This window comes from Schistocerca gregaria, chromosome 2 (assembly GCF_023897955.1).
Source record: "Schistocerca gregaria isolate iqSchGreg1 chromosome 2, iqSchGreg1.2, whole genome shotgun sequence".
NCBI lineage: Eukaryota > Metazoa > Arthropoda > Insecta > Orthoptera > Acrididae > Schistocerca > Schistocerca gregaria.
The window spans coordinates 754,061,706-754,074,775 of record NC_064921.1 but is presented as its reverse complement, the minus strand read 5'-3'; the positions used below and the strand labels follow the sequence as shown (position 1 = coordinate 754,074,775).

Genomic DNA, 13,070 nt, shown 5'->3' with positions numbered 1-13,070 from the left:
AATGTAATTTCTACTTTTTTAACTGCTTCTATAAACCCACCACCATATTTGTGAGTGCAGAATCGCGATCAATTCCACCAGGAACAAAGATATACCACTTACAATTACAAACAGAAATTCAGAATTATAACGATGGAAATCGATGAAGGCAACCAGATATTTGCAGGAACGTCTCATTTTTTTCTGTGTTCGTGCACATTCTATTTGCAAATGTTGAGCAATGTGATAGTTCAGGAACATGCATCTTGAACAATGCAAGGCGACTCCCACACCTCTAGCACCAGCCAGAACAACACTACAGGAAATGTGAAGGGTGCCATTAAAAAGCAAAAGCAATTCTAAAATTCTAGGTCAAAATATTTTTATTATAACGTAATCAGGAGGAGAGAGATGGCAATACTGTTTTACACAAAAAAAAGTTAGGGCATGGGGGCCAAAAGCAGAGATTCTAAAGTTGTTGATGGTCTCCAACAAACAGACCATTGCCTCGATACACTTGGACGATAACCAGTAGTCGAGTTCGCTGTTTCCAGTGAATTCTGCAGCTCTACCTCGTTGATGACATCCTTTGTCAGCCTGAAACACGAAGCAATGAATGTAAGAAGTATGTTACACAGATTAGACGTACGTTTTGTCCCAAACATTTATAGTGAGGAGATATGCAAGAATGTAGAATATGTGTAGAATATGTCATAAAACAAGAATACATAATACATAATCACAAAATAAGAAATACGCGAATGTTCCTTCAACATATCCTAAATGAAATGTTGCTCACGCATCTGGAACAAGTAAAAAAATAATTATGTTTTCTTTTTAAGAATCAGTAACAAACAGAGCACAAAAATATAAATCTATAATATACTGAGATGCATATGATAATTCTTAGCGTACTTTAGCCATGCATAGTCTAACAGAAAACAGTTTGCAAAATTACCTACATTGGTCGCATTACTGCACTCAATTTGTGCAGAAGACATTTTACGTAACTGTCAGTTATTTGATTTTATTTATAATATTTACATCAGTTGCTTATACTAAGAAATGAGTTAGTGTAGTAAATCCCTTACGTTCATCCTACAACTATTTAAACTTTTTATGGCTGCTGGCATGTTACTGAAAATTCGTGTTCCTGAATAAAGGACAGCTTGCTGGACAAATGTAAGTGATTCTGAGTCGTTACGTAGATTATTCGTATTTATAGTATTGATTCCATGAACTGAGTTATTCGATTGAACAACACAAATTTCGTTAAGTGGTAAATACCCCTTAAGTGAAAAAAAAGTGACGCACCACGAATCCCACCGCTGCCCAGGACGTCTCCAGACATGCCTTTCCCGGTCACTGGGGATCAGTCCGAAGTGGGACTTGTCACTTAAGACAATTCTACTCTAGTCAGTGAGATTCCAGGCACTGATGACCAATGAAGACGTGTCTGGAGACGCCTCGAAGAGCAGCGGAATACCAACCTGACTGTCACCCATTGCACAGCCCGACAATAATGAATGATGCTCTGGGGCGTAATTTCATTTCATAGCTGAAAGACTTATATTGTCATCTGCAGCACCCCTAGAGTACAGTGGTACGTCGATGATATTCTACGCTCTGTTCTGTTGCCTTTCATGGTTATCAGTCCTGGCCTTATATTTCACCAAGATAACGCCCGCCCACAAATGGTGGGAGTTTCTACTGCTTGTCTCGTGCATGCCAAACCCTACCTTGGCCAGCAATGTCGCCGGATCTCTCTGCTATTTAGAACATGTGGAGCATTATGGGCTGGGCCCTCCAATCAGATCGCAATTTGGGCGATCTAAAGCGCCAATTGGACACAATTGGGCACGATAACCCTCAGGAAGAAATTCAATAACTCTGCCAATGAGTGCCAAGCTGAATAATTGCTTACATAATGCCCATAGGTGGAACGACATGTTACTGGCTTGCTCAATTTGTGAAGCTCTTTCTCTTGAATAAGTCATCCAATTTCCCTGACATTGTAGTCATTTGTTTGTCTGTAAGTGTACTTCACATCTGCCGATTTCAATCGCATTCGGATAGTTCCTTTATAGTGCGTCGTCTTTTGGGTTCAGAGTGTATTTGCGGATGTGGTACATAGTATCTAATCCCATGAAAAGGCGTCTGCATGAGGTTCTTTAGTTCACACCCCAAATAATTCGTAATACATGTTTGTAGACATGGGAAACAAAATAAGTAGATTACATTCCACGGATATGACATAGATTTTGCCTCTGTTACATCTCCCCTTTCTCTTATGTTTCGTAACATTTGCATATGCATTTTGAGAAGAGAGTGGCACATGGATGTGTTGTTATGAGATTGGGTACCGTCTGTTTTTGCAAAACACATATTCTTCTAACGTTAGTTTAGTGCCCCTAACAGTCAGTAGCCCAAAGTTCCTTGAAACGTTTCATAGTTTCCATCCCGTCCAGAACAACAAGAGTGTTAGTGGAGTCATACGCATAAAAAATTTTGCCCCAGGTAGCAAATCTCAAACAACCAATTTTTTCTCCGCGACTACCAGAGCTATGCCGGAACGAACCCCACCAACATAAATCCGATAGAAAATATACAGGTTATTTCATTATTACAGGGTGTTACAAAAAGGTACGGCCAAACTGTCAGGAAACATTCCTCACACACAAATAAAAAAAAGATGTTAGGTGGACATGTGTCCGGAAACACTTAATTTCCATGTTAGAGCTCATTTTAGTTTCGTCAGTATGTACTGTACTTCCTCGATTTACCGCCAGTTGGACCAATTGAAGGAAGGTAATGTTGACTTCTGTGCTTGTGTTGACATCTGTGAACGTTTGGGCAGGCATTGTTGGTGATGTCTTGATTGGGCCCCATGTTCTTCCACCTACGCTCAATGGAGCACGTTATCATGATTTCATACGGGATACTCTACCTGTGCTGCTATAACATGTGTCTTTACAAGTACAACACAACATGTGGTTCATGCACGATGGAGCTCCTGCACATTTCAGTCGAAGTGTTCGTGCGCTTCTCAACAACAGATTCGGTGACCGATGGACTGGTAGAGGCGGACCAATTCCATAGCCTCCACGCTCTCCTGGCCTCAGCCTTCTCGACTTTCATTTATGGGGGCATTTGAAAGCTCTTGTCTACGCAACCCCGGTACCAAATGTAGAGACTTTTCGTGCTCGCATTGTGGACGGCTGTGATACAATACGCCATTCTCCAGGGCTGCATCAGGGATTCCATGCGACGGAGGGTGGATGCATGTATCCTCCCTAACGGAGGACATTTTGAACATTTCCTGTAACAAAGTGTTTGAAGTCACGCTGGTACGTTCTGTTGCTGTTTCTTTTCCATTCCACGATTAATGTGATTTGAAGAGAAGTAATAAAATGAGCTCTAACATGGAAAGTAAGCGTTTCCGGACACATGTCCACATAACATATTTTCTTTCTTTGTGTGTGAGGAATGTTTCCTGAAAGTTTTACCGTACCTTTTTGTAACACCCTGCATATGTGAAACCGACATGAGCCGGTTCGTTGAAGACGTAAATAGGGAAACATGAACAGCAGAGACTGTAAAACGGTTTTCGAGGAAGCTAGTCAGCCCGAAATGTGCCAACTTGCAGTGTTTTACTCAACGATACATTCGAAACAACCTGCTAAAGAGCAACGGAAATTCGCGCGCAAGAAAAACAATAAATACAAACTACGTTACAACACAAAACAGTGTTACGGTGATTGCACTCTCTGTATTAAACAAGGGTTTTTGGACTAAAATTGCTTAGAACTTTGCAACGCTGGACCTGAAGCAAGTTAACATGGTATGTTAGGAAACAGCATGCAAGAAGCAATAAAACAGGTCGTCTTCGTAGTAAGCATTAATTATAACCATTGACACAGAAATCGCATTTTTCAGTGGAAAATGAGTAGGTGTTTGTCTGGAAGTTGGACATCCATCATTACTCTGGTGCATTTCGTGTGAACTGCTATTCTAGAAGTCAGTGACACTCACAAGGGATGCATCCACCCAACGAATCACAGATTTTGCTCATCTTTCGCACGGTTTTGATACACTCATGGAAATTGAAATAAGAACACCGTGAATTCATTGTCCCAGGAAGGGGAAACTTTATTGACACATTCCTGGGGTCAGATACATCACATGATCACACTGACAGAACCACAGGCACATAGACACAGGCAACAGAGCATGCACAATGTCGGCACTAGTACAGTGTATATCCACCTTTCGCAGCAATGCAGGCTGCTATTCTCCCATGGAGACGATCGTAGAGATGCTGGAAGTAGTCATGTGGAACGGCTTGCCATGCCATTTCCACTTGGCGCCTCAGTTGGACCAGCGTTCGTGCTGGACGTGCAGACCGCGTGAGACGACGCTTCATCCAGTCACAAACATACTCAATGGGGGACAGATCCGGAGATCTTGCTGGCCAGGGTAGTTGACTTACACCTTCTAGAGCACGGTGGGTGGCACGGGATACATGCGGACGTGCATTGTCCTGTTGGAACAGCAAGTTCCCTTGCCGGTCTAGGAATGGTAGAACGATGGGTTCGATGACGGTTTGGATGTACTGTGCACTATTCAGTGTCCCCTCGACGATCACCAGAGGTGTACGGCCAGTGTAGGAGATCGCTCCCCACACCATGATGCCGGGTGTTGGCCCTGTGTGCCTCGGTCGTATGCAGTCCTGATTGTGGCGCTCACCTGCACGGCGCCAAACACGCATACGACCATCATTGGCACCAAGGCAGAAGCTACTCTCATCGCTGAAGACGACATGCCTCCATTCGTCCCTCCATTCATGCCTGTCGCGACACCACTGGAGGCGGGCTGCACGATGTTGGGGCGTGAGCGGAAGACGGCCTAACGGTGTGCGGGACCGTAGCCCAGCTTCATGGAGACGGTTGCGAATGGTCCTCGCCGATACCCCAGGAACAACAGTGTCCCTAATTTGCTGGGAAGTGGCGGTGCGGTCCCCTACGTCACTGCATAGGATCCTACGGTCTTGGCGTGCATCCGTGCGTCGCTGCGGTCCGGTCCCAGGTCGACGGGCACGTGCACCTTCCGCCGACCACTGGCGACAACATCGATGTACTGTGGAGACCTCACGCCCCACGTGTTGAGCAATTCGGTGGTACGTCCACCCGGCCTCCCGCATGCCCACTATACGCCCTCGCTCAAAGTCCTTCAACTGCACATACGGTTCACGTCCACGCGGTCGGGGCATGCTACCAGTGTTAAAGACTGCGATGGAGCTCCGTATGCCACGGCAAACTGGCTGACACTGACAACGGCGGTGCACAAATGCTGCGCAGCTAGCGCCATTCGACGGCCGACACCGCGGTTCCTGGTGTGTCCGCTGTGCCGTGCGTGTGATCATTGCTTGTACAGCCCTCTCGCAGTGTCCGGAGCAAGTATGGTGGGTCTGACACACCGGTGTCAATGTGTTCTTTTTTCCATTTCCAGGAGTGTATATACTTAGCTGTAACAAATACACTAGTACGATGCGTTTCTCAAGCCCTGTTGGGAAATCTAGGTTTGGAAGTTTTACGAGCCTGTTGAAGCCCATAAAAGATCGCATGCATACTTCATTTGAATTTCGTCATTCTCTCTTATCTACCTTGCATCTATCACTTGTATCGTTGTAACAGGAGCAACGTGCTGTTGTGCTTTTCTTCGCAGCCGAAGAAACACCACCAGTAGATATCCATCGGGGAATGAAGAATGTGTATGGAGCAGCATGTCTGTCGAAAATTACCATTGTGAAGTGGTGCTCCAAGTTCATGCTGGGTGCTGCTGCTTCATAATAGTGCACGTTCTCGTGTCGCAAGTGTCGTGACGCAGAAGTTACACCAACGCAAGTAGAAGACACATGAGCGTCCGCCGTATAGTCCTGACCTCTCCCCTACGCGATTATCACGACCTCCGTCCTACCGTCCTACCGTCATGTCATCCTCAGTTGAGGATGCGGATAGGAGGGGCGTGTGGTCAGCACACCGCCCTCCCGGTCGTTATGATGGTTTTCTGTCACTGGAGCCGCTACTATTCGGTCAAGTAGCTCCTCAATTGGCAGCACGAGGCTGAGTGCACCCCGAAAAATGGCAACAGCGCATGGTGGCCTAGATGCTCACCCATCCAAGTGTCGGACACGCCGACAGCGCTTAACTTCGGTGATCTCACGGGAACCGGTGGATCCACTGCGGCAAGGCCGTTGCCTATCACGACCTCGGTCCCCTAAAGAAGGCCTTGAAGGCTCGACGATTGCTGTCGGACGAGTATATGCAGCAGGCAGTTACGAACTTATTCACGTGGCAGAACAAAGTGCTATACCAAAAGGGTTTCTTCAACACGTTGCGTAGGTGGGATGATTGCCTTGGTGCTCTCAGAGATTTTGCCTCATTCGCGTACCGATACTGGGCTGTACGTTCCTCAAACGGAAACTTTTTGATCGCCCCTTATATTTATTAACAATCGCGATTTCTACCTATTACACAGTGCAACAATGAAAATGTAAATCGTACGAAAATAGCCAATTCCTATCATTTCTAATGTGGTGATCGCGAGTATCACAAAGACAATTCAAAATTAGCTCTAGTTTTCATTTTACACTGTTTTATTACGATGAGATAATTATATACAGATTTTTATGTTAAGTTTAAAATCAAATATTATAATGGTTTGTCAAAGTCATAATAACTAATAACAATGGATTATATTATTGTCCCTGGTCTAACTTGTGTGCAGTATTTTGGATATAAACATTTTGATACCAATTTTAATGGTCTTTTTTTTCTCCCTCTTCTTCAACTTCAGTGACTTTATTAATGCATGTAATAATTTTTGCACCTTTGTCTCCTGATTAACTACCAGTTGTTCAAGATGACTGCTGTTGAAGTGAACAAAAATGCCACGAGTTTGTGTTTACAGTGCTGACACATTTTGCTATGTGTGTGGAGAAGTGACATTTGCTTCACAAAAACAGCAATATCTCCATTAAAAAAGCTTACAGTTGTTATGTTGGGTGCAAAATAGCTGATCAGGATAAATCCTGGGCTCCACATGTGATCTGCAACACTTGTGCCAGCAACCTCAGGAATTGGATGCATGGGAAAGGACGTTCAATGCCCTTTACAGTGTTCATAATATGGCGTGAGCCAACTAACCATGTCAGCGACTGCTACTTTTGTATGGGTCTTCCTATCAAAAAAGGAATATCTAAGAAGAAGAAGCGGACAGTGATCTATCCTAACATTCCATCTGCCATATGTCCAGTTCTACATGGGGAAGGATTGCCAATACCTGAACCACCGACAGAGTATGAGATTACTTCTGATGGGGACTCTGAACGTCCTGAACCATGTACATCACAAGATCCAGAGTTTCTTCCAAATATATCATCAACTGATTATCCTCAAAAATTGCATCAAAATGAGTTAAGTGAGCTCATTAGAGATTTGGAGCTCTCTAATGCTAAGGCTGAGATTTTAGCATCAAGATTGCAGCAGCGCAATTTTCTGGAAAGCAATGTAATGTTCCATTCTACCGCAGAAGAGAGCAACAATTCACTCCTTTTTTTAACATGCAGGTTAGTCTTGTGGCACTTGTAGACATAAATGGTCTAATGAAGGCTCTCAGAATTAATTACAACGGTGATGAGTGGAGAATCTTTATTGATTCATCAAAGTTGAGCTTAAAAGCAGAGCTTTTGCATATTGGTAATGAGCTTCCTTCTATTCCAGTTGGGCATAGTGTGTATATGAAAAACTCATACCAAAATGTGAAAATTTTACTAGAAATCATCAAGTACAATGACTCTCAATGGCAGATCTGTGGTGACTTGAACGTGGTTTCTCTATTATTAGATATTGTGGCAGTGATATTTTTCATGCCTGGTGCAAAGTGATATCAAAAATGCACAAGAGTTTTTTTGTCATGTGTTGTTTTTTTATCTTTGCCGTAGAGTTTTAGCGAATAAATATTTTTTCGTTAACTCATTATACCGGAAGGCTATGCAATTATTTGTTGTATGCAAGTCGCCTACAATATGCAGTTACAGTATACTAAATATTGCTGTTTTCTCTGTGAATGGAATAGCCGAGCTCGTGCATCTCGTTACAATAAACAAGAATGGCCCACCATAAAATCTCTTCAACCAGGTATAAAGAAAATTAAGAGCGAACCTCTAGTACAACCTAAAATGATTCTGCTCCCGCCCTTGCACATGAAGTCGGGTCTCATGAAAAGCTTTGTTAAGAGAATGAACAAAGATGGTGGCACATTTAAGTATTCAAGGCAAGAATTCCCTTACTTAAATGGTGCCAAAGTAAAGGAGGGCATCTTTGTAGGCCCACTGTTTTGAGAACGTTTTGGAGACCATACTTTTGATGGAACCGTACAATGTGATGAGAAGCATGCATGGGAATGTTTTAAGACAGTCTGTTTACAGTTTTTAGTGATCAAACGAGTAATAAAAAAGAAGGAGTTTGTAGATATCATGTAGTCATCTTATGAAAAACTTGGTTGGAGCATGTCACTGAAAATGCATTTCTTATATAGTCATCTGGACTTCTTCCCCAAAGATTGTAGTGCAGTAAGTGATGAACAGATATTGCCATATTTGAGAAGAAGTATGCTGGAAAGTGGGGCCCTACTATTTTAGCAGATTATTGCTGGACTGTCATAAGGGATGTTTCCGAGTATGTGTATAAACGTCAAGCCAAGCGAAAACGGTCATCTTCTGAATTTATCTCTGAACAAAATATGTAATTGTTTATACTGTACATATGAACATTTAACATTTGTAATCCTTTATATACATTTGTGACCAGTTAATTCATATATTTTCTTTTGTGTTTTCATAGTTCGGTACAAAGTAGACTTACAAAGTATTTTCATTTGTGTTATAGTATCTTCAATTTTTCTTAATATTTTACTTTGGTACTTCCAGAATGGCACTGAAACTTACCAGTGCATAACACATAACATAATTCAAGTAATTATTCACTTAAAATTTGTTATCCTGAATCTTGGAACATGAATGCATATTTAGTTAATACATTATTTATACAAAAATGTAGATTACCTTTTAAAATAATTAAAGCTAAATATTTATGAAGATGCTCGAACAGTCCACAGGTATACTGCCCGTTGGACAGTATGAACCGGCAGTATACCCGTGGACTGTTCGAGCAACAAATACGCCAGGAGAAACTGAAGAATCACATTTATGAAGATGATGATTTTGTATCATTTTATACTGAAATAAACACAACGAACTCAAAATCGTGCAATTTACTCACTTTCACTTCAAATTTGTTGTTCAGTGTTATGCCATTCGCAAGTGAAAGATGTAATATTCGTCATTCACATAAATAGCAGTAGCGTCACCGCACTCCCCCCCCCCCCCCCCCCCCCCCCCGCCCCGCCGATTCTTTAAAGAATCGATGTTCCACACGTAAAACAGCTTCAAATGTTTGATTACTTTACAAATACGTTAATGTGTTAAATATTAAATGTTAAGAATTCTGGTGAAAAAAATATACAGAATGAGCTTTGAAATTACACACATCAAAAAAAGTTTTGCATCACCCCAGTTCCCAGAACTGGTGAAGATAGACGTTGACTGTGGATATTGTATCACAGACACAGTCGCTTTGATGTTCAGAGATGTCACTAAACCCGTCCAAAGATGTGTCTGCATGTCAGTAGAGGAAGCTGGTGGGGGCTCTGTAATGGTCTGGGGAGTGTGCAGTTGAAGTGATATGGGACCCCTGATAAGTCTAGGTACGGCTCTGGCAGGTGACACGTACGCAAGCATCCATTCATGCCCATTGTGCTTTCTAACGGAGTTGGGCAATTCCAGCGGGACAATGCGACACCCCACACGTCCACAATTGTTACAGAGTAGCTCCGGGAACACCCACTCTTCTGAGTTTAAACACTTCCGCTGGCCACCAAACTCCCCAGACACGACCATTTTGAGCTTATCTGGGATGGCTAGCAACGTGATGTTCGGAAGAGATCTCCACCCCCTCGTACTCTTAAGGATTTAGGTACAACCCTGCAGGATTCATGGTGACAGTTCCCTCCTGCACTACTTCAGACATCAGTCGAGGCCGGCCGATGTGACGAGCGGTTCTATGGGCTTCAGTCTGGAACCGCGTGACCGCTACGGTCGTAGGTTCGAATCCTGCCTTGGGTATGGATGTTTGTGATGTCCTTAGGTAAATTAGGTTTAGGTAGTTCTAAGTTCTAGGGGACTGATGACCTCTGATGTTTAGTCCCATAGTGCTCAGAGCCATTTGAACCATTTTGAACCATCATTCGAATCCACGCCACATCGTGTTGCTGCAATTCTGAGTGCTCGTGGGGGCCCTACACCATATTAGACAGGTGTACCAACTTCTTTGGCTCTTCAGTATATCTCCAACTGCGCAAACATGAGTTCTCGCGTCTTAACACGGGGCCCGCGAGAAAAACGGTCCGCGCAACGAACTTGTGATGTCACACTTGTCGCCTTGCCCGGCGGCACAGCGAACGCTCGGACCACGTGAAATCAATATGTCTAGAAAAAGGTAACTGCTAGGGGTATTAACTTTGTCGTGTGCTATGGAGAGTTTGGATGCATTTAAAAACTCGTCTGAAATCGTAACTCGCTCCCCGCTCGTGTCGACCGCTGGTTCTCGTAAGAGAGGGAGGGTCATAAACACTGGTTCCCAGGTGGATGCCATGTTTCTTGACTTCCGCAATGCGTTGGATACAGTTCCCCACAGTCGTTTAATGAACAAAGTAAGAGCATATGGACTATCAGACCAATTGCGTCATTGGATTGAAGAGTTCCTAGATAACAGAATGCAGCATGTCATTCTCAATGAAGAGAAGTCTTTCGAAGTAAGACTGATTTCAGGTGTGCCGCAGGGGAGTGTCGTAGGATCGTTGCTATTCACAATATACATACATGACCTTGTGGATAACTTCGCAAGTTCACTGAGGCTTTTTGCGGATGATGGTGTGGTACATCGAGAGTTTGTAACAATGGAAAATTGTACTGAAATGCAGGAGGGTCTGCAACGAATTGAAGCATGGTGTGGGGAATGGCAACTGATTCTCAATGCAGACAACTGTAATGTGCTGCGGATACACAGAAAGAAAGATCCTTTATCATTTAGCTACAATATAGCAGGTCAGCAACTAGAAGCAGTTAATTCCATAAATTATCTGGGAGTAGGCATTAGGAGGGATTTAAAATGGAATGATGATATAAAGCTGATCGTCGGTAAATCAGATACCAGACTGAGATTCATTGGAAGAATCCTAAGGAAATGCGATCCGAAAACAGAGGAAGTAGGTTACAGTACACTTGTACGCCCACTGCCTGAATACTGCTCACCAGTGTGGGATCCGTGCCAGATATGGTTGACAGAAGAGATAAAGAAGATACAACAGAGAACAGCGCGCTTCGTTACAGCATCATTTAGTAATCGTGAAAGCGCTACGGAGATGATAGATGAACTCCAGTGGAAGACTCTGCAAGAGAGACGCTCTGTAGCTCGGTACGAGCTTTTGTTGAGGTTTCCAGAACGTACCTTTACCCAGAAATCAAGCAGTATATTGCTCCCTCCTACGTATATCTCGCGAAGAGACCACGAGGATAAAATCAGAGAGATCAGAGCCCACACAGAGGCATAGCGACAATCCTTCTTTCCACGAACAATACGAGAGGTACTCAAAGTACCCTCTGCCACACGCCGTCAGGTGGCTTGCGGAGTACGGATGTAGATGTAGACCTGTAGTGTGACGTGCTGCAACGCATGCGCCGCGGCCAGTCTTCCTCGAAGACCTCGCCGCAGCGTCGTTGAGTCGCGACCGACAGGCGACGTGCGCTTGGAACCCACCTGGACAGAGTTGAGGCGGCCCGGCCTACTGCAGGAAGAGCGTCTGCTTGGCGACGCGGCGGCCCTCCTCCTCGAGCGCGGAGACGACGTCGTCGGAGGCGGCGAGCGCGCGGCGCACGGCGTCGCGGCCCACGGTGCGCAGTCCCCACGCCCAGCCCAGCGCCGCCCACACGCGGATCGCCGTCGTCACGCAGTCGTCGTCGTACGAGCCGAACTCGCCCGTGCGGTAGTCCCACGGCAGCAGGTAGTGGTACTGCGGCCAGTGCGTGCGGTTCAGGAAGAACACCAGGTTAGAGTCCACCGAGTACCTGTCGGCAGACCACACACGTTCGTGCTGTAAGTAGGCTGTTTAGGTTTTCACGTTGGTAACGCCACGTAGTGCTCTGTATGAAAATCACTGGCTGTGCTGTGTGCAGTCTGTGGCTGGTTGGTTGGGCAGTTGGATGAGAACAGCGCGTTGTTGGAGGTGAGCCGCCAGCACTGTTGCGTCGCTGTCAACTACGTTCCAATGCCACTGTGTCCCTCTCTTTTTCTAACACAGTCATTGTCCCCTACACTCTTTCTATACCGCAACCACTGTCTACTATCTCTCAGTGTTTATTACGTTTATGCCTCTTTCCTGTTCCTACTGTCTCCTTTCGTCTCGGCGTATGAAATGGAGAATACATTCGCATGCCAAAATTTTGGGGAAAATGTTTGTAAGTGCTGAGGAAGATTGAATGAGGCACCCGGTACACCACCTTTCAGTCAGAGTCTTTCAAACAGGAGCATATTCGCTCCTATCGGAACATCTTTCCACTGATTCCCTTCTTTGACCCCCTTTCAGAAGGTAATGATTAGTAAAATTTTGATATTTTACTCATATCTAAATGAAATAACATGCAACGTAGTCACTGCCCCGCTGACAAACAGAAATTACGCGAAATGAAAGCAGCTGTCAGAAGGACAATGAGAGATTCTTTTAACGAATTTGAAAGCAATATTTTATCCGCATATTCTAAAAATAACCCCAAAAAATTTTGGCCGTACGTAAAATCTATGAACGCTACAAATAATTCAATACCTTCTCTTGCTGACAGTACGGGCTATGTAACTGATGATGATAAACAGAAGAAGGCCGAAATTCTACACCTAGCTTTCAAAAACTCGCTTGCG

At 44.2% G+C, this 13,070-nt stretch overlaps 1 protein-coding gene across 1 annotated transcript in view; it reads right to left on the bottom strand.

Annotated features, from left to right (window-relative positions):
• Positions 1-344: 344 nt before the first annotated feature.
• The window catches only part of LOC126334938 (acyl-CoA Delta-9 desaturase), a 103,919-nt gene continuing 91,193 nt past the window's right edge, over positions 345-13,070 (bottom strand). Inside the window, exons 6-7 of the mRNA XM_049997679.1 lie at positions 11,916-12,223; positions 345-576 (exon numbers count right to left, since the gene is read on the bottom strand). Coding sequence (XP_049853636.1) covers positions 11,941-12,223 — 283 coding nt within the window. The 3' untranslated portion in view covers positions 345-576; positions 11,916-11,940. The remainder of the gene's footprint in view (positions 577-11,915; positions 12,224-13,070) is intronic.